General features: G+C 42.3%; 1 protein-coding gene across 1 annotated transcript; it reads left to right on the forward strand.

Moving 5' to 3' along the window:
* The first annotated feature begins 1,943 nt into the window (after nucleotides 1–1,943).
* Nucleotides 1,944–19,601, forward strand: DAZL (deleted in azoospermia like). The gene is made up of 10 exons (XM_074986136.1): nucleotides 1,944–2,081; nucleotides 2,475–2,566; nucleotides 6,587–6,638; nucleotides 8,154–8,220; nucleotides 8,618–8,754; nucleotides 11,455–11,532; nucleotides 13,597–13,647; nucleotides 16,873–16,980; nucleotides 18,272–18,370; nucleotides 19,548–19,601. The coding sequence occupies exons 1-10, from the start codon at nucleotides 2,043–2,045 to the stop codon at nucleotides 19,599–19,601; spliced, it is 777 nt and encodes a 258-aa protein (XP_074842237.1). The 5' UTR covers nucleotides 1,944–2,042.
* Nucleotides 19,602–24,118: the final 4,517 nt, after the last annotated feature.

A 24,118-nucleotide genomic window follows, 5' to 3' on the forward strand; every position in this document is an offset into this window, starting at 1 on the left:
TAGGGGTAAATTACAACTAAATAACAGCACAGAACACTCAGAGCCAGGTCTGGTGGCTGTAAACAAACTTTGTAGGACCATGGGAAACTTGGCCACACCCATGGTAAGTGGTCATTCAGCTAAGTAAAATCGTGCCGATTACAGAGTTTGCTGAATTAGAGTGTTCTGGATTAGAGAAGTTCAACTTGTATTTCAGAATGAATGAGGGTTTCTTTAAATTTTACAGACTCTTTTACAGCCTCAGGATAAGTCTTTTCTCCAGACACTGCTCATCATGCAAACTTAGATTTCTTCCCAGCTAGCACCAATGATCATCTCAGTGTCCATAATGTTGAATTTTTTTACAAAATGCTTGGAACTGTGAGTTTTCCCTCATCAGTTTCCCAGATCAGTGTTCAAAATGTGGTCTGCAAATAATGTGCCTGGAATGTGGCAATAACCCCCTGGTCCATTGGCTGCATGAATAATGTTGTCCCAAGTGGCATAACAAGAACTTTGATGTTTGGAATGATGGCTTGATAATCCAGGTCGTGGGTGCGAACAGTATCCAGAATCATAAAAATCCTAAATGTCAAATTTTGTTCTTGGCAGTACTTTTTCATTTCAGAGACTGAGCAGTCCACAAAGCATTCATACAAAGTTTGTCCTGTTATCCAGGCTGGGGGCAGCATGAAATTTTGTAATGGAGGACATAGTACAATCAGTTGCTGGGTCTCAGGTTTATCCATTTCATTAAAAATGTTGACATATGTTACTGTTCTTATGTATGTCTATTTGCATTTGTATACTGATTAATAAAGTTCTTGTGTGCTACATACTTATGTTCTTACACATGCTAAAAGCTTTTTTTTTTAGTATGAACATAAGTGAAATTGCAGGGATGAAAAGTGGGGCCCAATGTCTCACACCTGGGGGGGTGGGTGGGTGGGTGGGTGGGTGTGTGTGTGTGTGTTCGTTCCTCTCCGCCCAGTATGACAAGACGCAGAGATTTCACATAGTTTTTCATAGTTTGTAGCTTATCATTTTGATAGATAGGCAGGGGCGTGAGCTTCTCGTCACCTCTAGTATTGCCCCCTACCCATAGAGTTAGGTGATCATTAGAGGCCTTGAACCAAGAAACACTCTTTTCGTTTATAAAAATATAAGTTGTAGATGGCATCCATTTCCGGTGTATTACCAGTCTTCGTCTGCATTAAAAACTTGGCAAGGGTCATACCTGCCTTCATCAATCACTTTCTTCAGCGTTTCAGGAATAGCTTCAGCTGCCTCCATATCAGCACTAGCTGCCTTTCTCTGCACTCACAGATTTTTATATTTGTATCGTTTTGGAATTGGTGAAACCTTCCTTGGCTTACAGTGAAGGTGTCCTCTAACAGTCTCTTCTTCATCAATTTTTATGTCCTTATGCAAACTGAATGAGGGCTAGATTGATCAGGGTTTTGTTTTTATGTAGATCTAGCCATATAGCCAGCATCCATTCCGTTTTTTCCATTTTCACACTTATTTGCCATGTAAGCTTTACAGTGGAATGCTCTGAAGCATGCATTGCTTTAGTAACAATGTCCTCGGCATTCTTGCTAATAGTATGCATGGTTGTTGGAGACTGTTGAAGATGGCAAGCAACTTCAACAGAGCATTCACCTTTTTTACTGTGTTTTATAATGTCCAATTTTATGTCCAGAGTCACACTGCTGCAGCACTGCTTACATTCACTAATTCGGCTCACTCTGCCAGCCAACACAAGCATTATGCTTAGAACTCATTGTTTTCGACCGAGGGGCTGAGGGAGATGTGTTAGAGAGGCATTTCTGTTGCAAGTAAAATAATTTTTTAAATGGAAAACATATTTTGGGAACATTTTGAAGTGTTAGTGTCTTAAAATTTAGTGTATACATCTATTTTAATGTTGTATTTTTTTTTTTAAATCAAACTTACAGTCTGCAGCAAATCCAGAATCCCAGTGTGCAAGCATCTCCAGGGAAGATAATACCCAGTTGTCATCAACTACCAGCCAAGGATATGTTTTACCAGAAGGAAAAATCATGCCGAACACAGTCTTTGTTGGTGGAATTGATATAAGGGTATTTATATATTCTAACTGTTATGTAGTGATTGGACTCTTGTCCTTTTGGGGAGCGGAGCATGAGGGAGGCAGAAAACAGGTTTTTATTTCTTACAGGAATTCACTGTATCCCATGGCATCTCCCAGTTTTAGGGTATTTGCACTGCGGTATGAGGTCTGAATTCAGTTCCAGTTTATCCCATAACTAGGTGGGCAGCACTAAACTGCAACAGGGATGGATGGGTTTGAAAGGACTCTAACTTCTGTAAACCCACTTTAAAACAGTTGAATACAAATTTGCAAAAGGAGTATCTTGAGCAAAGAGTTTCTTTATTTGGTGGGTAGTGGTGTGTGTGTGTGTGTGTGTGTATGTATGTATATCTTTTTAAGCTAAACAAATTTTCTTCCTTAGATGGATGAAACAGAAATTAGAAGCTTCTTTGCACGATATGGTACAGTGAAAGAAGTGAAGATAATCACTGATAGAACTGGTGTTTCCAAAGGGTAAGTAGAAAATAAATGATTTGTCTTAGGTCACTTTCTAACCTTGTAAAGTTAGTATCATAAGCCACCAGAGGAACCATTTCCATATGGGCTATGTCTACACTAGCACACTACGTCGAAGTAGCTAATTTTGACGTAAGAACATCAAAATAGACTGCTTCAACGCATATTGTCTACACGTCCTCCAGGGCTGGTGCCATCGATGTTCAGTGTTGAAGTAGCGATGGAGAATGTCAAAAGGAGCTGCCCTGGAAGGAAATGGAGAGCATCCACATACACAAGCTGTGCCCGTCGAAATAAGGGGCCAGCAAAGCCCCAAGCCGCTCTCTTAAAGGGCCCCTCCCAGACACACTTGGCCTGCACAGCACGAGATCCACAGAGCCGGCAACTGGTTGCAGACCCCATGCACGCAGCATGGACCCCCAGCTGCAGCAGCAGCCAGAAGCCTTGGGCTAAGAGCCGCTGCACGCGGTGACCATAGAGCCCTGCAGGGGCTGGACAGAACGTCTCTCAACCCATCAGCGGATGGCTGCCATGGAGGACCCCACTATTTCAATGTAGCAAGACGCCGATCATCTACACACGCCCTACTTGCATGTTGAACATCGAAGGAGGGCACTATTCCCATCTTCAGATAGGAATAGCAGTTTTGACGTCTTGCCGCCTAATGTCGATTTCAACATCGAAATAACGCACGGTGCGTGTAGACGCGACACGTACAGTTTCGACCTTGTGCCAGCTACTTCGAAGTAGCTGGGTACTGTAGACACACCCATGGAGAGTTGGACTATCGCAACTCTAAAATGTTCGAGCCCTGTCTGTATCACCACTTCTGGAAATGGTGAATTATAGCTAACCAGTGGGCTAGACTATAGACTCAATTTAAGTATGCTTGATCTTGTAAAGAACAATACGGTATGCTTTAGCTGAATTAGTATCTCTTGCTTTTCAGAGGGGCATATTGGCATATAGTTGGTGGAAGCAATGCTTCAAATTTGTTTTGAGAAATGAAAACCGCTTGAAAGGGATGGGATGAAATTCTTATCTTGTTAGTCCTTTTGTTACTCATAACCCAAAGCAGTCATGGCTCTGTTTCTTAGACATGTGCTTATGGAGCTGGAAATAAATCGTCTGTCAGCTCTCTTTATACCCCTTAGCCCAACCTTTCCCTTGGAAGTTGTGATGTACCTTAAGTAAGTGGAAGTTGTGGTTATTGGTCATGTGCTAGACCAGGGGTTTGCAACCAAAACAGAAGAGCCATTTTTTTTCAAATTCATTTGTAAACTTAATACTTCAGGAACCACAATGCAAGTGAATATGACATCATCCTTAAAAAAATAACATCAAATCCTACTTTTTGTAACCCCTATGTTAAGAACAGTATGCGCTCACACGTTGATTTGTACCAGTTGGAAAGTTGTTACCCTCATCTCCAGGCTTTCAGCCCACAAATCTGCCCCCTATCCCCAGGCTTAACCCCTATCAGTGCCAAACTGCACCCTATCCCTAGCTGCTCTGCCCAACCTGACCACTGGATCTGGATCTTGCCCACTTTCTACTGTGTCCCCCACACCTGTGGTTTGAGTCCCTTCCCTACCCTCCCTTCCCCCTCCACTGCTCTGGTTCCCCCTAAAACTTCTCAGGCCAGAAAGTGCCTGCGACTTTCCCAGCCGCTCCCTGCCCAGCGGCACCAGCTGGACTCACTGAGTCCCGGGGCTGGGTCCTGGGGGAGTTGAGCTTGCACCTCTGGATGCAGCTCCAGGCTTTGGCAGCTGCTGCAGAGTGAGAAAATCTGGGGTTGCTGCACTGCCTGGGAGGAGGCACTGGCCCTGTGGGGAGGGAAGCTGTGATCACAGGAGGCCTTCCCCCCCACCCCATCCCTCACCTCCTCCACCTTAGTGTCTCTGAGCAGCTCCAGCTGTGGCAGACTTGGCCACTCCTCCCCTTGCTTGCTTCTCCCATGTGTAGCATGGGCAGCTCCCTGCGCTGCCCCCCTAAAATAATGGAACTAGATTGATTTGGTTGAACGCCAGCCGTTAAACCAATTTAGTTTATATCCATCATTTAAGCAGGGGGCAGCACGGGGAGCCACAAGTGGAGTCCGCAGTGGGAGCTCCCAGAGCGGCAAGCAGCTCCTCAAAGAGCCACATACAATTCCAGAGCAGCAGGTTACCTACCCCTGTGCTAGACAGATGAATAATTTTGTATCAAAACTACTGTTTTGTCTATTCTTAATACAGAAAGGTCTCAGAGTACGTAAATCCAGAATACATGACCTTGCTTTTATGCGGTTGACCCCCAATTCATACAGTAAGCCCTCACTTTAGGCAGCTTCATGCAGAACATGAAGCTTCTGGGCTCTCAGTCTGCCTAGCTGCAGGCTGAGAGCCCCTTCCCTCTGCCTTCCCAGAGCATCTCCAGGCACCGCTCTGGGAAGGTAGGAAGAAGGCTTCTAGCTCACCTAGCTGCCCGCGCTTGTGGGCGGCCAGGTGGGCTAAAACCCCTTCCCCCCTGCTTCCCAGAGTGGCACTGCTTGATAGCCATGCCGGTTCACCCACCCATTAAGCCCTCCCACCAGCTCAACCCCCCCCAGTGCACCCCAGCTTCTCTTCCCCAGCCAGGGTCTCCAACCGCATGCCTGGGGCTCCCCTTCAACCTCCACAGTCCCAGCCCGAACCCCCGCCCCCACCGCCATGCAGTCTGTTCAGGGCTCTCATGGTGCCAAGCCACCCTGCCCTGGTGCACCCCTGTTCAACCCCTCCCACCCACTGTGGCCCTAGCTTACCACCCCCCACATGCACACGGGGCTCCAGCTTCAACTCGCATGCAGAGCTCTGTCTCCCAGGCCCCAGCACGCTATGCATGGCTCCAAGCCCTGCCCCCAAACCACCCTGCCCCAGTGCACCCCCCATTCAACCCCTCCCGCCAGTGGTCCTAGCTCACATCCCCCCCTACATTTGGGGCTCCGGCTGTCAGCCACCAGTGGTGTGCACAGGGCCTCTAACTTCCCGTCCAGCTCAACCCATCCCTGCCCCAGTTCACCTGGTTCAACGCCCCCCAACCCCCTGCAGCCCCAGCTCACAACTCCTGGTAGGTGGGACTCCAGCTTCAACCTGTACGCGGGACTCCAGCTCTAACCCCTGTACCCACCATCACCACAACCCGACTCCAACCCCCTGGCCAGGCCGAACCCCCACCCCAACCACCTACTGAGCGGGTCCAACCCGCTGCACACCCTGGCTCATCTGCGCCCTTCCACCTCTGCTGCAGCCCTAACCCACCCGAGGCTTAACCCCCCTGCCCTCCTCCTGGGGCCCCAGCCCTCCCCAACTGGTGCAAAATTCAAGGCATGCAAGGGCTGTATGGAACGCAACCCTCGCATATCTGATGGGATTACTGTATAATAGACTCCGGTTGCTCTGAGGCTTGGTCTACACTAGTGAGTTAGGTTGGTAGCAGAAATCCAGTTCTAGCTATGGAAATTGCATAGCTAGAAGCAACTTTTCTGAAATCACTAAGGAAGATCAATGGGAGAGTTTCTCCTGTCGATCTCCTTTACTTCTCACAATAGTGAAGAGTACGGGGGTTGACTGCTGATCCCTGATAGGTTGACTTCACACATCCCTACTAAGCAAGCATAATTTAACCCAGGAAGCTTGACCCTGAGTGGGTCCATCTTCCAGGGAGTGCAGACATGGCCTAAGTCTCGCATCAACTCTGTGAAATGATCACATACAATCCCAGTTTCCCAAATTGGAGAAATTGAGACAATGGTGAAATGAATTGCACAAGATCACATTCAGCCTCAAAGAGGATAAAATCACTAAGCTGGAGAGTAGTTGGCACCTTCTAATAAATGCACCTTCACAACCATTTTTGGTTCACAGAATCCATCAAAGGGTACTGACTTGGATTGGACTATAATTTGGGACACATTAACTCAATTTATGCTGCTGGGCTTTATTCAAAACAGGCTTGTAGGTTGTGCAGTATTCACACTGAATTCTTTTTCCTTTATAGATATGGATTTGTATCCTTTTTGGACAATGTAGATGTTCAGAAAATAGTGGAAGTAAGTTACTTAGCTATTTGGAGAATGCTCATTCATATTTGTGTTCTGTAACAAAGAATTCAGTGGGACTGTTGATTAGTGGGGACAGTAAAAGGGTAATGGAGCTGTCTAATGGTTAGATAAGAATTCAAAATAGATTAAGTGAATAACAATAGGCAAAGATTGTTGAAAACTACTAATTAAATTCCCCCCTTCTGCAGTAGAATCTCTTTACTCAGAATATTTAGCCATAAATAAGACTACAGGATGAACCTCTCTAAACCAGCATTCTCTGGTCTGGCAACATGCATGGGTCCAGCATGACCACAAGTGTTACTGGACCAAAGATCCCACCCTGTTGGAAGGCTACTGGGGGAGGGCCAGCCAGAGCCCAGTAATAAGAGAGCCCAGCCACCCTGGGGCAGGGGAACCCAACAGGACTTGTCCCCAGTTGGAGTCAGCCTCTGCAGGACTGGGGCCACACTAGAGAGAACCCACAGGGTCATGTCCATGTCCACCACCTGCAGCCCAGCTGGGGTCAGAGCAAGCCACTGGGTCTGGAGCCAGTGACCTGGACAGGGCTGGAGCTGGCTTCCACAGGGCTGGGACTGCACCAGCAGAGCCCATGGGGCTCCAGTTGGGGCTGGAGCTGGGCCATGTCCAGCAACCATGGGGCCAGTGCCCACAAGGCTGTGGCCATGCCCACAAGGCTGTGCTCATGAGGCCAGGTCTGGAGCAGGCAGCTGTGCCTGTGGGGCCATGTCAGGCAGCTTATCTGGGGCTGGAGCCAGCCGTCACTCCAGCAGCCCAAGCATGGCTGGCCAATGTCAATCCATAAGGGGTTGAGGTCTAGGCAGGAGGTAAGGGGGCCACAGGGCTGGAGATGAGAGGAGGAGGGAAAAAGTCAAGCCCGCAGCAGCAGACTGGGTGGACAGAGGCAGGGGACCTCCCTTCATCTGGCAAATTCCCTTGTCCGGAAGCAGTTAGGCCCTGAGGGAGATGCAACCTCTGGTACACTTTGTTTTATTGATTAGAGGTGTCAGTTCAAAGTCCATTCCTTCTGCAGCTAGTTGCCACTCATAGCACACTTGAATAATTTCAGGCAAGATACAGACTGACAAGTTATGTAAAAACTGCCCTCTCAGCTGAGAGGTCTGTTGTACGCTTCATCATTTCTACAGCTCACTGCTGTGAGGAAAGACTCTAGCAGTGGTTTACTACACCACTAAAAGTAGCAGTGTGCTTGAGCATGTAGAAAGCAGAGTAAGTTGTATACCTCAGGTGTTTAGGTAGGGCTCTCTCCTCTCCTAAGCTGTGTTTCACTGCCCACACTGTTGTTTATAAACATGGTAACTGGACATGTAGTGGTTGTACTCTTACATGCTGCAATAAATGTAGCTTATACCTTTCTGTTGACTTAAAATAATTAAGGACCAGTCATTAAATCTGAAAGCATAGTGAGTTTTTTTTTTTTACCGCTAGTGTGCTGATACTGAACATACTGATTTTTTTTTTTATTATTTTTTTTTCCCCCAGTCGCAAATAAACTTTCATGGTAAAAAACTGAAACTGGGACCAGCAATCAGAAAACAACAGAATTTATGTAAGTACCTCTAGACTGGGACTGTAATTTGTTTCTTCTCAAGAAAGGATGCTGATTTAAGTATAAGATAGTTAATCATTTGTTTATGTGCAATACTTGCAATCTTGTATTGTTCTGAAAAGTGTTATAACTAAAGTCTAAATCATTTTTACCAGTCAATGCTGAGACTTTTTTAACTCAGATTTAGAAAAAAAAACCAGCTATGATTTTTTTCCTATTCTAATGCTCTGACATGTAAATTGCAAACACTGCTGAACTCAAAACTGATAGTTCTGCAACTACTTTTCAGTTTAATTTAAAAAAAACCCATACATATCTGAACTCCTACAAACCTTAATTTGGGGCTTAAACTACTGAATAATGTTTTGGGTCATCTCTTCTTTGTTTTTTAACCTAGGTGCTTACCATGTGCAACCCAGACATCTAGGTTTTAATCCTCCCATGCCACAGTTTCATAGTGTGTGGAGTAATCAAAACACAGAAACATACATGCCTCCACCAGCTATGATGAGCCCAGTAACTCAGTATGTTCAGGTAAGATGATTTTTTTTTTAATGGTCTGATCTTGGATCATTATTGTGGTCTTAAGAGCACTAAAGTGTAACACTTGTGATCCATACTTGTTTGACCTCTGAAGTAAGTACAATATGAATTTTAAATTTTGACCATAATACCCCTAAAAAAGTGAAGCCTGACCCTAGGCTTAACCCCCAGCTCTGCAGCTTCAAACCAGCCTTCTGCCCCAAGGCTTAACCCTCCCCCCCGCCCAAACTGCTCCCCATTTACCTCACACAGGAGCGCCTGGCAGCTCCTCTGCTCTCCTGTCCACTGCAGCTCCCTGCGCAGTGCAGCCATGCGCAAGCCACCCAGAGCCAGCTCCCTGTGTTGCACGGCGCCCTGCCCAGAGAGGTCACGGCCTGGTGTGGCCCAGCCACGAATGAGCCACCCAGTGCAGCACTCAGCATGATGCCCCACCCCACTCAGGGAAGACATGTGCCAGAACACCGTTCCATGGTGTTCCAGCAGACACAAGCCCTGAATTAAATATAGCTTTATGTGCTACACCTGTCCTGGAGTCCTCTTGCCAATCATTGTGATATTCTTAACAATCTGTTTCCTATTTTCTCTACACCTACTCCCCTTTGGAAAAATTCAGAAGGAGAGAGATTATAGACAAAGTGCTGTTAAAAGCACAGAGTAAATTTAAAAATAGACAATCTAACTACTCTTTTTCTAGAAAAAAATGAAAATACGTTTGTAACAATAGCATAATAAACCAAATGTAGACAGATGTGCCTTTTAAAGCAAGCCGAACTGTCAATGTAGAAGCACTACTTGAGTATCTCTTTCAGATTGTCTTCTACTTTCCAGAATTCTGATATCTGCAGCCAGTCACTAACCCACTGTACCACAACGTATCTCCGTACTGTAGAAGCTTACTTTATATTAGGAAGATTTATTGATTTCAAATGACTTTAAAGCATTAAAAATGGTCATACCGAGTCAGACTAAAGATCCATATAGCCTAATATCCTGTCTTCTGATTGTGGCCAATGCCAAGTGCTTCAGAGGGAATGAACTGAACAGATGGTCATAAAATCATTTCCTGTTACCTGTTCCCAGCTTCTGGCAAAGCTGAAATGTTCAGCTTGGTAATGCTGCAAAATGGAAATTTAGCCACATAAATATGTGACCATTTTGCATTTTCAAAACTGCTTATTTGCATCAAACTGTCGGCACTAGGGCTCAGTGTAGACACAGCCTATAAGTGTTATCTATGTATGTTTAATGAGTGTAAATGGAATGCGCGCTCATCCATATCTATGCAGTAGTCTCCTAAGTTGTTGTCATGCTTCGTTCCCTCCCAACACCAAATTGGTGGATCTTCTAAAAGTCTTTTCTTCTTACCTTCAACCTCCATTGCCTCCTAAATCCAATTAAATACAATGTTAATTATAAAAGTATTTCATTTCAGTTACCTTTTTTTTTAATAAAAATGCATGTGATTGATGGTGATTTAAGAAAATAACTTACTAAAAATAAAACACTTGGTAAAATGTGCTCTGGGTTGGCTCTAAAATTGGAAAGAAGAAAAATTTGGGGGATGGGAGCAATTCTAATTTCATGTGCTGAAATAGTTTTTTAAATAGATACCTGAAGGGTTTCATGTAACCATTTTAGCATCAAAAATAAACTGTAAAATTTTACCTCCATTTTCAAGTTAGGCATTCTCATTTAATGACCCTAGACAAACCTTTAGTTAAAAGAAATAGGAGTAGGATTTTAAGAAACTGAATCAAATACGTACCTCTCCTCCCCCAAGTGTTTCATTATTTTAACTCAGCTTCTTGAAACCTTGCATATCCTTTGCGAGAGCAATCTGCTTCAGATTTCTATTGGAAGTCAGTTGTTTACTTTGCAAAAACTCAGAACCTGGTTAGAATAAAACAAGTTACTGTAAGAAAAAACTATTTCTGTGACTGTACAAATGCAGTTCATGGCTAGAACCTTGTCTATACAAATGTTTAGTGCACAGAAGGCTAATTGAGCCAGATTTACATGCCATCTTTCTCTGAACTCACTATCTATAGGTAATTCCAAAAAAAAAAAAAGGTTCCATTTTAGAAAGCATCTTAAAAGTCCCTGACTTACTGTGAGGCAAGCCAAGGGTTTGGTTCTGCAGTGCACTACCTTGCTGGGCTTTGTTATCCTGTATGGAAAAGGCTCCAATGAAAGGAAAGTCCCAGAGTGCAGTTTGGTGGATTATGTTACCATCCTCTGTGGACACAGTTTACTGTACAGTAGGCCAGTGCACTGTAGAGTCACACAATGACTTGCTACTCTAGGTAGCTGTGTAGACAAGTCCCGAAGCTCGCAAGTGCTGAAGTGTATTTTGAAAATACGTCTTGGACACTTAAGATGTGTCCACACTGCAAAACTACTGGCTCACATATGCATATCCATGCTGTCTATAATCCAGCTACTCTGCTAAAATTGCATTTACCTAGACTAGCTTGAGTACAGTCCCACTTGACTCCCTGGAGATGTATTTGGGCAGGCAGCTCATGCACTGCCTATGTAGCTGTGGCTATTACTATTTTTAGTGTGCTAGCTCAATCAGTTGATACTGGTGAGTTTACCAGAGCTAGAAATTATTCCCTGGCAGTAGTGTAGAAGTACATTTTTTTTTTTCCTAATCTTTTTAACCTATGAAATGCAAAACTCTTTTTAAAGGCATATCCATATGGGTCACAAGCTGTACTAATACAACAGCAAGTTCCTGTAGGATACCAGCCCACCTACAACTACCAGGTACATATTTTTAAATGGCTTAATTTAGTTAAAAAATTAACTGTGGTCAAAATATCTAAGCATTCTGTTGTCTAGATGTTGCAACTCATTTGTTGGTACAATGTTGTTTTTTCCCCCAAATATCTCTCTCCAGGATGACTTCATAAATTTCAGGCTGGGTCTACACTAGAGAGTTTTGTCGACAGAAGGGGGCCTTCTTTTGACCTAACTCAGGGAGCATCTGTCAAGACTGTGTCGACGGAATTCCTCGACAGTATTACCCCTCAAAAATTTGAGGCATAACAATCTCTGGACAGATTACTGTCAACAAAAGTGTTGCGTAGACACTTCTGTTGACAGGGAGGGCTTCCGGTTGCCTGGCAGCCCTCTTTGCAGAGCTGCCATTCCACTTTCTAGCACCAGAGGGCAGTGCAGCCTGGCAGTTCCCTGTCGACAGAGCAAGTTGTCAACAGAGGTTCTGTCACTAATTACCCTGTCAACAGTAACTTCTGTCGATAGATGCTTCTAGTGTAGACATAGCCACTATATTTTAGGACTGCTGATTAATCACTGTTAACTTGTGACTGATTCAAATTGAGTGTAATTTAAAAAATTAATCACAATTAACTGCCATTTTAATTGCCCTGTTAAACAGTAGTCATAGAGGTAGCCATGTTAGTTTGTATCTTCACAAAAGAAAAAAGCAGTCGTGTAGCACTTTAGAGACTAACAAAATAATTTATGAGGTGATGAGCTTTCGTGGGACAGACCTACTTCTTCACATCTGCCAGTTTACTTTCAGCACTGTTTCCAGGACTGAAGTGATAGCAGACAGATCAAAGTAGACTACTAAACAAAACACGCCAGCTAAGCTCAGTTCTCTAAGAAAGTTGTTACGTGAAATTTGTTTGCATAACAGTATTTGTCATCTTTTCTCACAAATCTAGGAAGCCTCCCTAGTTGGTCCTGATCCTTCTTAATTTTCCGTTCCAGCTGGTTGTAGCAGATACCTTAGATGGTATCTGACAGCAGTCTATTGTCTTGTTCCCCTGCCTATATGTAGATTTTGCTCAAGGCAGGAGTCTTTTGTGTTCAGTTTAAAATTTTGTCACACTTCCCATGGAAATGTGAGTCATCCAGAATCTGTTCCAGCATCAGGTGATATGGTCTCCTGTTTGGTCCTGCCAAGACATAGTCTGAGCTTACAGGAAAAGCAAGACTATATTCACAGATCATTGTCCCAATACCAGGCCATTAAACTCCCTTGAGCACTACTAATGGCCCTCACTTAGCATATCTAAATTAGTAAACAGATTTATACTTCAAATTTTTAACTTCAACTACAGGAGTATGGAAACATATAAAATATACACCTTCAGCAGATTATTACTTTTTAAGTGTTACACAAAGTGTTTTGAATGAAGTACATCTGTCACTTCTATACAATAGCATATTTCCATAAATAATGTTGTGCAATGTCCAAGACCTAGCCTAACTTCTAATAAAATATAACATATTCATGACATAATGGGGAGCTGCAGAATCCCCACACCTTCTTTGGGAGTGGGGCTTGGAGGTGTGGGGTCCCTGCACTGCCTGTGTCTGGGAGCTCCTAAAGCATCCATGGCAGCTTGTTACAGTTTACAGTTTCCAAACACCACAGGCAGTGGGGGAACCCCGCAGCTCCCATGTGCTGCAGACTGATGTCACAGAGGTCTCTGGAATCCATTACTTCTGCAACCACCATGACAAATTTGAACCCTAACTTATAGTCACTATGGTTTGGGATGTCTGATTTGTGTAGCTCTCATGACCTACTTTCTGTACTTGTGCTTCTGGAGCCCCTGTCTGGGTTACTGCCTCCCCATTTCCTTCACTAATTCAGAAAGGGCTACACTGCCCTATGTATCTTCAGCTGTGGTGTGCATGAGGATGTAGTGCTGAAGGTCAAAAGGTTCAAAATAATGTGCGTGAGCTTCACAAGTGTGATCACTCACATATGAGAACTGAAGTTCTGGAAGTAAGTAATTGTTCTTTTCATGGGACAAAATAAATACAAACTATTTTTTTTTAAAATTCTTTAAGGTCCCACCACAGTGGCCTCCTGGGGAGCAAAGGAATTATGTCTTTCCTCCGGTAAGGTGACTGAACTTAGCACATGAAACCAACTTTCTTTCTAGTCCTGTTGCTTCGCTGTCTTAACACTCATAATCAAAATCAAACTTTTATTGGTACAAAATTGCTCTGTAAAGAGTAGATAGCACTGCATTAAATGGATTTCATAGTTCTGTGGAGCTGTCTTAACAAAGAGTTTCTTGAGAGAATGAAAAGAAGTTTCATTCCTTTTTTATCTGTGTTCTCCCAATAAAGCCCCTGTCAGATTTCTATGACCCTAAAATAATTGGAACTCTTCCTTTTGGTGGAAAAGTAAAGGGAATAAAAGGATACCTTCCTTTTTTTCTTCAAGACCTGTTTAACAAGGGCCTTACTGCTTATTAACTATTCCAGTGGGTTTTTTTTTGTTTTTTTAAAGGCTAATGGGATATAATAAAGCAAAGACTTACTTCTAGTATTTCTGAAAGGCCATGTCTACATTGTCCCTGTCCCCCCTTTCCAGAAGAGGTCTGGTAATGAGCTCAGTGGAAGATGCAATGAGGTGCAGATTAAAATATCACATATCTCATTTGCATATTCCCACAAGATCTCACTTCCAGAAGATCCCCTTCTGGAAGGAAAAGCTGCCATGTAGATGGGGCTTCTTCAGAAGGGAAGGTGGGTCCTTCTGAAGGCAACCCCCGTTTGGGAGGACCCTTCTTCCACAAATGTTTGCAAGATCTTGCAGGAATATACAAATGAGGCTTGAGATATTTTAATCTGCACCTCATTTGCATCTTCTGCTTCACTCATTACTTGCCCCTTCCAGAAGTGGGGGCCAGTATATATGAAGCCAAAGTGTGTACAAATTGCAGAATCTGGTTACCTCAGAACTACAGAAGCAAGATAGACTATAGTGTCTCTGCCAAATTCAGTACTGCCAACAGTGATCGGAAACCATTTACTCCAACTCTAAAAGAAAGGCAACTATCCATGACTTTGCACAAATGACAAAGCATGTAATTCTTACTCTTATTTTCCCTTTAGAGGCTTACGAGAAGTTTATTCTATTTGTATAAAATCTAAAATTCCAATCGATGTTCACATTTAATCCAGATGTATTTTTTCCATTGGAGGGGTGACATGACTTCTATTTAGGGACAGTTATTTTAGTGTAATGAATCATTTGCCCGTGATTTGAAATTGTGCTGTGTAAGTATATAGCTAGGATGTGTAAAGTGGAATTAGATACTCACAGCTGACCTGTACCAGTTGATTTGGGCTTGTGAGGGTTGGGTTAACGGGCAATTTAATTGCAGTTGTAGGTTTTGGGGCTTGGGCTGGCACCTGGGGGTGACTGGACTTGGGACTGAGCCTGAATGTCTACACCACAATTAAACAGCCCCTTAGCCTCAAGTTGGTGAGCCAAAGTCAGCTGGCACTGGCCAGCTTCAGGTATGCAATTTCTAGTGTAGGCAGACCATCTCAGAGTTGCCACACTTGTGGGGTTTTCTTTCTGAGAATGGTATCTCTTCAAAGCCATTTCTCTGTCTCTCATAGGATGAGTAGGAGACTGAAAATAATCATTACTTTCCCACTCTGACATTGACTGACAGGGATATACTTCCTTTTAAGAAACTATTGCAGGTGTTTGCACCCAACCTCAGTTACTCAGCTGAAGTCATAGTTAAAAATAAATTTGTATGGTCTTGTTTTTGAGTGGGTAAGAGTAGATCATGTATACCAGGCTTTCTTGGTATCATACTCTTACTTCTAATGTATAGGGAGAAATCCTCAGGCTTAATACATTCTTTATAGGGAGAGTGTGTAGATCTAGTATAATGCATCTTCCTTGTCATGGAGCTCACCAGAAATGGAGCCAGACATTCCCCCCCACCCCGGTCTCCAAAGTCTATTGTGGTCTGTAAAATCATCCCCCCCCCCAAAAAAAAAAAACACACAAACAAAGTTAAGAGACTTACCACTGCCTCAGCCTGGATGAGTCACCATCGGAGCTACCACGTGCTGCTCTCCCCAGAGGTGGGGCATGTACGTGGGCAGACTAGCACTTGAGTACACGCCCTGCCACTGGTGAGAGGAGCACATGGCAGTTCCGGTGGCAGCTGCTCCAGGCTGCAGAGTGGCCCCTCCAGACATATGCAGTGGGGACACAGTGTTTCCTCCAGCAGTGGCAGCTTTGGTGAGTGGCAGGGTTTTTGTTTTTTTTTTGGGTGGGGAGGACTGGGGGACCCTGGCAGGGGTGGGCGGTCTGTAAACCCTCACATTTAATGGACTTATGGGAATAGCAGACACCACTCTGCCCACATTAGTCCATTAAATTGAGGGTTTACTGTATCACTCTGGGCAGTTTGAAATTGGCCAAACTCTTGTATATGCAGCCAGTTTACAATAATTTCTCTAAACGTGAATTGCTATTTAACAACCTCCAGAAAGCAACTTCTAATTTCATCCCAGGTACTGGCTGGCAGACAAATAATATACATAAAAAAAAAAAAAGCTGTTACAGTATGAGCTATCTTTTACAATTATATTGCTTACATTGGGTTGAATGGATCAGCAGAACTTCTAACTAGCAGAAACACAGCTTTTTGAATGAGAGAGATTCCTGTTGTTAGTATGTAGTAAGCATCATACATCCTCAAAATGTAGTGTTTCAATATGGCAATGTAATACAAGTATTTTAAAGTTTGGAACAGGAAGAATAAAGCCGTTAATTGAAGTAATCTGAACATGGAGCGAACCAGTAAGGAGAACAGACCTTTTCAGGAAGTACATTTGTCACAGATTTATGTGAAGGGAGTACTCTGAGTGGCTGTGGCCACAAGTTTTGACCGTATGAATCGTCAGCCAAGCTTCTGATATAGTTCTGTGGGAGTAAGGGAATGTCAAAGCAGCATGCTTATTTCAAAGCTGACCCCATCATCACTGTCAATCTGAAATCGAAGTTTATTCATTTGGCCGCCACTATGCTAATCAGTTCTGAATATGCATATCAGACCCTCATTAGCCTGCTTCGAATTGTCTCATTACCATGGCATCTCAAACAGGACAATGGTAGCGTAGCAGCAGCCTTAGATACGTACAGATTTTGTTGTCATGCTTAGTTATAACCTGAGAATTCGGTCTAAAGCCAGTCAGTTCCGAACTGCTCCAACAACTTAAATGGTAGGAGACCCACAACCAGCTACCCTGAAATGGGGAGTATCTGTACTTTCATTCCTTAACTGCAACAATTAAATTATGCAGGCTTATACTTCAGTAAACTACCACTGCAGTGAAGTAGAGCCAGAAGTTATCCAAGCAGAATGTTCTGTTCCGGAGCCTGCACAGTCATCTGGAAACAGTCCACAAAAGGCAAGTATTCAAGGTATATATTCTTAAATGTCACTGTGAATGGGTCTACATTAGCACCCCCCTTTCAAAAGGGGGAAGCTAATGAGACACTTCAGGATAAGCTAATGAGCCACTGCAATTCGTATGCAGCACCTCATTAGCATAATGGCAGCCACAGCACTTCGAAGTGCCGCTTTTGATCGCACACGGCTTGTGTGCATGGGGTCCTTTTTGAAAGGACCCCAAAGACTTCGAAATCCCCTTACTCGAATAACCAAATAGGAATAAGGGGCTTGCGAAGTCTGCGGGGTGTAAACGAGCCGCACGTGATTGAAAGTGGCACTTCCAAAGTGCCACGGCCGCCATTAGCATATTCATTGCAGTACCTCATTAGCATATCCTGAAGTGTCTCATTAGTGTCTCCCCTTTTGAAAGGGGGGTGCTAGTGTAGACCCAGCCCATATAACCCATTTCTAGGAACTTGTATAGAAGGGGTTGAAGAATGATATAGTATGAAAGGGCGTGGTCCGGGAATCCTGGAAAACTGGGTTCAATTTCTGACCTTTGTAGATTTTGATAGACTTGTCCAAGGTCACAGTCTACCTCACTTACCATATGCAAGAACAGGGTAAATACTTCCTTCAAACAGCATGAGCTTTTTGGTACTATGATAGCCAAGTGTGTAAATTAGCATTAATTCAGCAAGCAACTTTAGACACAGGGACAATGGGAATCACATGAAATTGTTACACTGAATTTTATTTTGCTTCCAAGATTTGTAGAGACAAAAGACATTGGGACCAGTATCACTCTTGTCTTTCATGTTGAAGTTTCATCTTATAAAAAGTCATCATGTCTCCTTCTGGTTACAGATTCTAAACTTCTGAGAGTTTGATTTACTTCGGTGTTTAATAGACAATCGCTATCTTATTGCAAATTGCTAAAAAAAATGCTGGCTTAAAATCTGGAGATAGAATGCTTTTTTGGTGAGTGGCATTTGAGGTGCAGGCTAGTCTACCCAATGAAACAAGTAAGGTGAGATCTGTCCTTCAGAGGCCTTTCACAAAAAAAGCTTTGTATAATTCAGAGGGAAAGAACAAAATTCATGTGGTACTGTGTGACTCTAAACTAGCATTTTTAGCATTCAGATGCAATCACAATAAGTGCTTGGTAAATATTAACACTTGCCAGTAATCCTGAATGTTTATACTTTAGAGTTTATAATCTAAGTTATAGGCATGCTGGTAGCAATGAATTAGTTAATAAAACAAGTATTGTTGTAGATGCATGTTACTGAAAACATGTATTTCAGAAGTCTGTGGACCGAAGCATACAGACAGTGGTATCCTGTCTGTTTAATCCCGAGAATCGTCTGAGAAACACTATTGTATCACAAGAGGACTATTTCAAGGTACAGAATCTTACTGCAACTGCTTGCTTGTGGAGATTTTTTTTATATAATTATTGTTATAGTTATATACTAGTGTTGTTTGGAAGGTTTTGAATCTTAATACCTTTTCCCAGGGCCTTAGCAACCTTTGTCCTTGACTTGAGGGATTTAGATTTAATGGTGCTGTACCACAAACCTGCACAAATATTGCTATGCAATTCAAATGGGTAGTGTTTTCATATTAGGTTTTTCTATAACATTTTCCTCCAATGAGAAATGGATTTACCTGGGTCTCTTGATACCAAACAAGTAGCAGTTTACCCCCTCATCTAGAGGATGACTTGTGTTCTATCAATTACATTCTTCAAACCTGTCATAACTGTGTTATAACATTCAAAATCAGTAAGAGTTTCCGCTGTAGCTCTTCCAGCTGTGAAATGGTGGGTGGTGGCTTTTTCTTAGAATAAATTCCTTTTCAGGTTGATAGTGGTGTCGAATTTTTTTTGGTGCTTTGGAGCAATCATACTCAGACAGAAGCTTGTGAGCACAAGTGGCTCATTCATGTCTCCTGTGGCTCTTTCCAGCACATATTAAAACACTGATTTAATTAACCCATCTAAGTTGATTAACCTATCAGGATGGGTTTACTATATTATTTACCATTCTCAGTTGATAAATGTCAGCCATTTTGCTGTGACGGTATTTTGTATACAAATTAAATATTTCTCCAGTCTAACCATGAATATATAATAAATGAAACAATGAATTTATTGTGGCTCTTTTGGTTAACTTTGATCAGATTTTGCTCCTGAGCTACTGAGGTTTCAGTATCACTGCTTTAAAGTTAAACATGTATGTTCAGCTAATTACAGCTTGTGACCACAGTATTTCATGTGAATGTTTCCTAGTACCTTCTGATTACTCTTGATTAGGTTTTTTTAAGGCTTTCTTTCTGAATCCTGGAACTGTAGTTTTTCAGTTTCTACTCTGTTTTTGTAGAATAGACAATTTCTCTATTATGTGAGGTAAAGTTTTATGTAAAGTTTGCATTTTTGAACATAACATTTTGAAAGAGCAAAAATTTAAATGTATTTTTGCTTTATGTAACTTTTATGTTACTACATTTTGTTGTAATCTCTAGCTTTGTTCTTACCTTTCACTGAATTAAAGCTATTTTTTCTTTCTCTCTCCCTCCCAGGAGAAAAGGGTACATCATTTCAGAAGAAGTAGGGCAGTGCTTAAAAGTGTGTAACCAATGACACAGAAGATTTAAAGTGCCTGTATTCCATTGTTTTGGGATGTTATTGAAAATTAATGTTCAGTATAGCAAGATATGCTATGCAATTATGTACCATTATAGAAAAAGTTACTTCGGGTTGAAGTTGTTACCATTTATTTATCAGTTCATAGATTTGTTTTGTTTTTAGCATTTTAAGGATATATGCTAAAAAGTTTCAGAGTTACATTATTTGGGTTTTATGTATGCTCTTTCACTTGATGCTAGACTATGTTAAAGTTTTTTTTTTTTTTTTTTTTTTAAAGGAGTTGTATGGAAAAATTACTTGTGGTTAAATATGTATACTTGTGGATTTTCTTCTGGGCTTTAAGGTGCAGTTTGTATGTTGCACTTGTTTTCTCTTAAAACATATCTTAAATGTTTAACAATTTTAGTTCTTAATTCAAAAGTTGAATTAGAAATTTGCCCAAGAGGTAGTTTTTTAAACTGCATTCTTAATCAGTGGAACAGAAGACATCAAGTCATAACTCAGTTGAAGCCCTTCAAGTCTGTACCCAGTATTATATTGCTGGATCTCTACAAGTAATCCAATCAATGCGGATACGTTTATTAGTTACAGTTCATGCACCTGGATCTGAACATCACTATCAGTTTGATTGGAAAAAATAATTAAGAGAATTCTAAAATTTCCTAAATCTAATTTAAAGAAAAACCCAAGAACAGAACAAGCTACATTAACTAGTCAGTGGGTTACACTTTTTTACTGAGCAAATTTTAACATTGCCTGTATCTTAAAATTGTGGGAAAACATTGACACTGGAATAACCTTGTTATATCACACACAATGTTAATCAAAGAATTTTGTAAGGAAATACGTTTTATAATAATTATGTAGATTTTGGAGTTTCATATTTGAAAAAAAATAAATTTTGAGTTGGCTTCCTAATGGAGATGCTAATTACAGTATTGCAGCTGTTGACACAGGTGTTACATTTCACCTTTCTAGATGTCACTGTATTCTCCCAGAAGCTATTTGTTTTACTGCTTGTGCTACATTAAACATTACACTCAACGTTACACCAATTTGTAGTAACTGAATATTGCTTAGGAAATGTAGCTAAAAGCAGCAGCTACAGGTCAAAATAAAGAGTTTGTCTATTGAATTAGTCTGAGACTGTGGTACAGTCCTTGCTTTTAGAACATAGTTGAGCTCTTCAGAGATGGTGCCTCATTCACTTAAAAATAGACTGACTAAAGTACTCTAAGGTAACTTGTCAGATTCCTAAATATTGGATTCTAAAAGGAAATCCTGTTCAGTGTGCCCAGTTGGTCTGAACCCAAAACAATGGTAACTTCTGTTCACTTCTCTCCAGATGCTTTCAGGAATACGTCGATGGGGCACACCACCTCCATTTGGTAAATGATTGGTATGAATGTCATTACTTTTTACCCTCCAAAAGGTTCATGTGAGTCTATAGCATACGTCTAAAATAGTAATAGTCTAGAACAACCCAGATGTAGTTAGCTAAAGTCTGAGATAAGAGTTGAACTGTCAGCAGCAGGCTTTTGGTGTCCAGCCTTCCTCCTGTCCATTGGGGAGTGGGATGTCAGCCTCTGAGCCCATAGAAGATGTCAGCTTACACGCAGTGACTTATCTTTTGATAGGTTGCTCAAAACAAAGCGCATAATCCATAGTAACCACTTGCAGACTAACAGTTTTCCTAATACCAGCAAAAAAACAAAACCTTCATCTCCTGGTCATAACATCAGCATAAAGTCAATCTACATTTCCACCTGTTCTCATAATTCTACTTCTGTCTTTCAGTAAAACTGCAGCTATTTCATGTGCCTAATGCAGAGCTGTTATTCCTGACCCCATTGTGGTCTCATTTCTAGTTAATGGTGGCTGAATCAAGTGCACAAAACAGCTGAGGTTTTATCACAGTCAGTTTCTCTCATAACACCATAAGTTATTTGCCCCATCTCATTACAAATTGGAGAGGTAACTGATGTTCACAGGTGCATGGGCTTGTTCTGGAGCAACAGTCCCCACCACATGCTTGCTGAGTGAACATTGCTTGCAGTGAGATGAAAATAAGACCTTTGTGACCAAAGAGCATCCCACAGATTCCATGGAGGCAACTAGTATGGGTAGAGCATTTAGTGGCAAGTAGGTGCCAGGCTCGGGGCCCCATCCTGAGGAAAGTACCAAGCCTAGTCTCCACAGTGCTCCAGGAGCAAACCGTGATGTGCATCATGCAATGTAAAACAAGAGACAAAAGATCCCAGGCAGAGTCCATTGCTTGCAGGGATGGGTGGGGGAACCAACCTTGAAGGTGTGATAAATTGATAACCCAAAACAAAGAGGGAACTGGTACCAACAGCACTAGCCAGTACACCTCCACTGTTTCCACTGCTGGCAGGGTTCAACCCCAGCAGTAGTACAGAGGTCACCGACAGTGCTGAAGGGATGGTGGTGAGTGCTGCCACAGTGACATTAGCAGCAACCACACCAGAAAGATGACTCCCCGCTCAGAAAGATGAATTAAGTTTGTCTTTCTGAGTTTCCCTGGAGCCCAGATACCTGCTCACAGACCTTTTGTCTTAGTTTTCAGGCAAATACTTTCTTCCTTTCAGTGTGACTGGGCAAGACTCACTGCCACAGTGCCTCCTGCTGGATACCCTTGGAATTAACGTTCTTCCGTAAGGCACCCTCACCTTGCTGCTGCGTTGTCTGTCTTTGCTCCTTGGTCTCTCTACACTCCTGTTTCTGGACCCACATTGCTCCCTGGATTGCAGCTCAAAATGGCAACTCTTAGGTGTGGCTAGGTGCAGTACAAGGGAAAGAACTCAGGCCCACCTACTACTCTGAGTCCAAACTCAGGGACCCTCTGGCAGCAGCCTTGTCCTGCTCTCCTCGTCTCTCCCTCTCTTTCCCTAGGCCACCTTTCCCTGTGACCCCTTGCACCTTACTGGCCCTTGTATCAAGGCCAGCAGGAGGCAGGCTGAAGCCTTTCCCTATCTCCCCTTAGCCTGCCCAGCACTTCTCAGTGTAAGATGCTACTCCCATGCTGGGAACTAGTCCTGCACCTTCCTAGGTCAGAACCCAACTGTCTGCTCTGCTGAGCAGCTCCTTATATGCAGGGCTGCTCCAGGAAGCTGCTCTCTGATTGACTCCCCTGGGAGCCCTTTCCTAATTGGCTGGGGTGCTGTGCTGGCTCCCCCAGCCTTCATTAACCCTTCCCTTGCAGGACTGGGGCCTTTGCCCCACTGCAATTAGACACAAAGTATGTGACACTATAGATAAATAGGGCCTTTCTGTCTCATACAGAGTGAATTTAACTCACATGGTGGGGCCTGCGAAAGGAAGGCATGCAGACCACAGCAATATAGCAGGTTGATTGAGGCACCTGGCCATGAAACCAAAGAAAAATTAACAGTCAAAATGATGTGTTGATCTAAGTGCTGTCATTATATATAATTTACCTCTGTTGTCAATTTTGCTTTGGGGTAGGGTCTTCTCATCCATTTCTGAAGTCCCTGGCACATTCTAGATGCTACCAAAAAAGCATCTAAGTGTTCCTTCCAGGATCGTATTGGCAAAATACTACATTAACTCCCTCATTGCTAAAAATGTTTGACCTTGTAAACATTAATGAGATTAAACATACAAGGCCGAGTGTTGCACATTAACAATTCAAGATTATACACTTGGTGCAAATCTTCAAGAGGCTGTACTGTGTGTATACTCTGGTAATGCCCTTAGCTACAGCTATACTAAATAAACAGATGTTTTAAATTTCCTGAATGTAATGTACAATAGAGATTTACCTACTGTTCCTGTGTTATGGTTATTGGGTACTTGAAAAGAACATGAAAAAGTATATGTTATTACTTGTTACTTTTATTGGTGAATGCTACAAAATGTAAAATCCCAGATGGGAATTAAAAAAAAAAAGAATTTCCTACGGGTGAGGAAATAGCTCAGGGAAGCAGCACAATACTATCTAGTGGAAGAGAAAATAAATGGCACTCATAAGGACTGGGCTATGCATTTTTCTAAAAAAAAAAAACCTTCACAGCATGATCATAAGGACAATTCATATCCAGAACAATCAACACTCACCAGATGGTCTTATTGGTAAGGCTATGAAATAAGCACAAAATATGTATTCTATGTAGATATCTTCCTTTTATACTTTTTTGGATTTTGCTACTTTGCTTTTAGTCTTACTTTGTAAATAGTTCTTATAATTGCTACATAAAACCAACCAGAATTGTTAAGCTAAATTAAATTTGCATTTGTGAAAAAACAATTACCTTTGAAAAGGAAGTTTGAGAAAAATCTGATTTTGAGTCACAAACGCAAGGACATAGTACCTAGTTGCTTAAACAGTGGCACAGAACAAAGAATCCCAAAATTCAGAAAGCAGAGAGCTTCCAGTTAACTACAGTCTTCTCACTTTCAAGTAAAATAGCTCAGAAGCATATGTTTTGTATCTTACTACCAGTAAATCTGGTGACCAGATCTT

Source organism: Carettochelys insculpta, chromosome 2, assembly GCF_033958435.1.
Source record: "Carettochelys insculpta isolate YL-2023 chromosome 2, ASM3395843v1, whole genome shotgun sequence".
Classification (NCBI taxonomy): Eukaryota; Metazoa; Chordata; order Testudines; family Carettochelyidae; genus Carettochelys; species Carettochelys insculpta.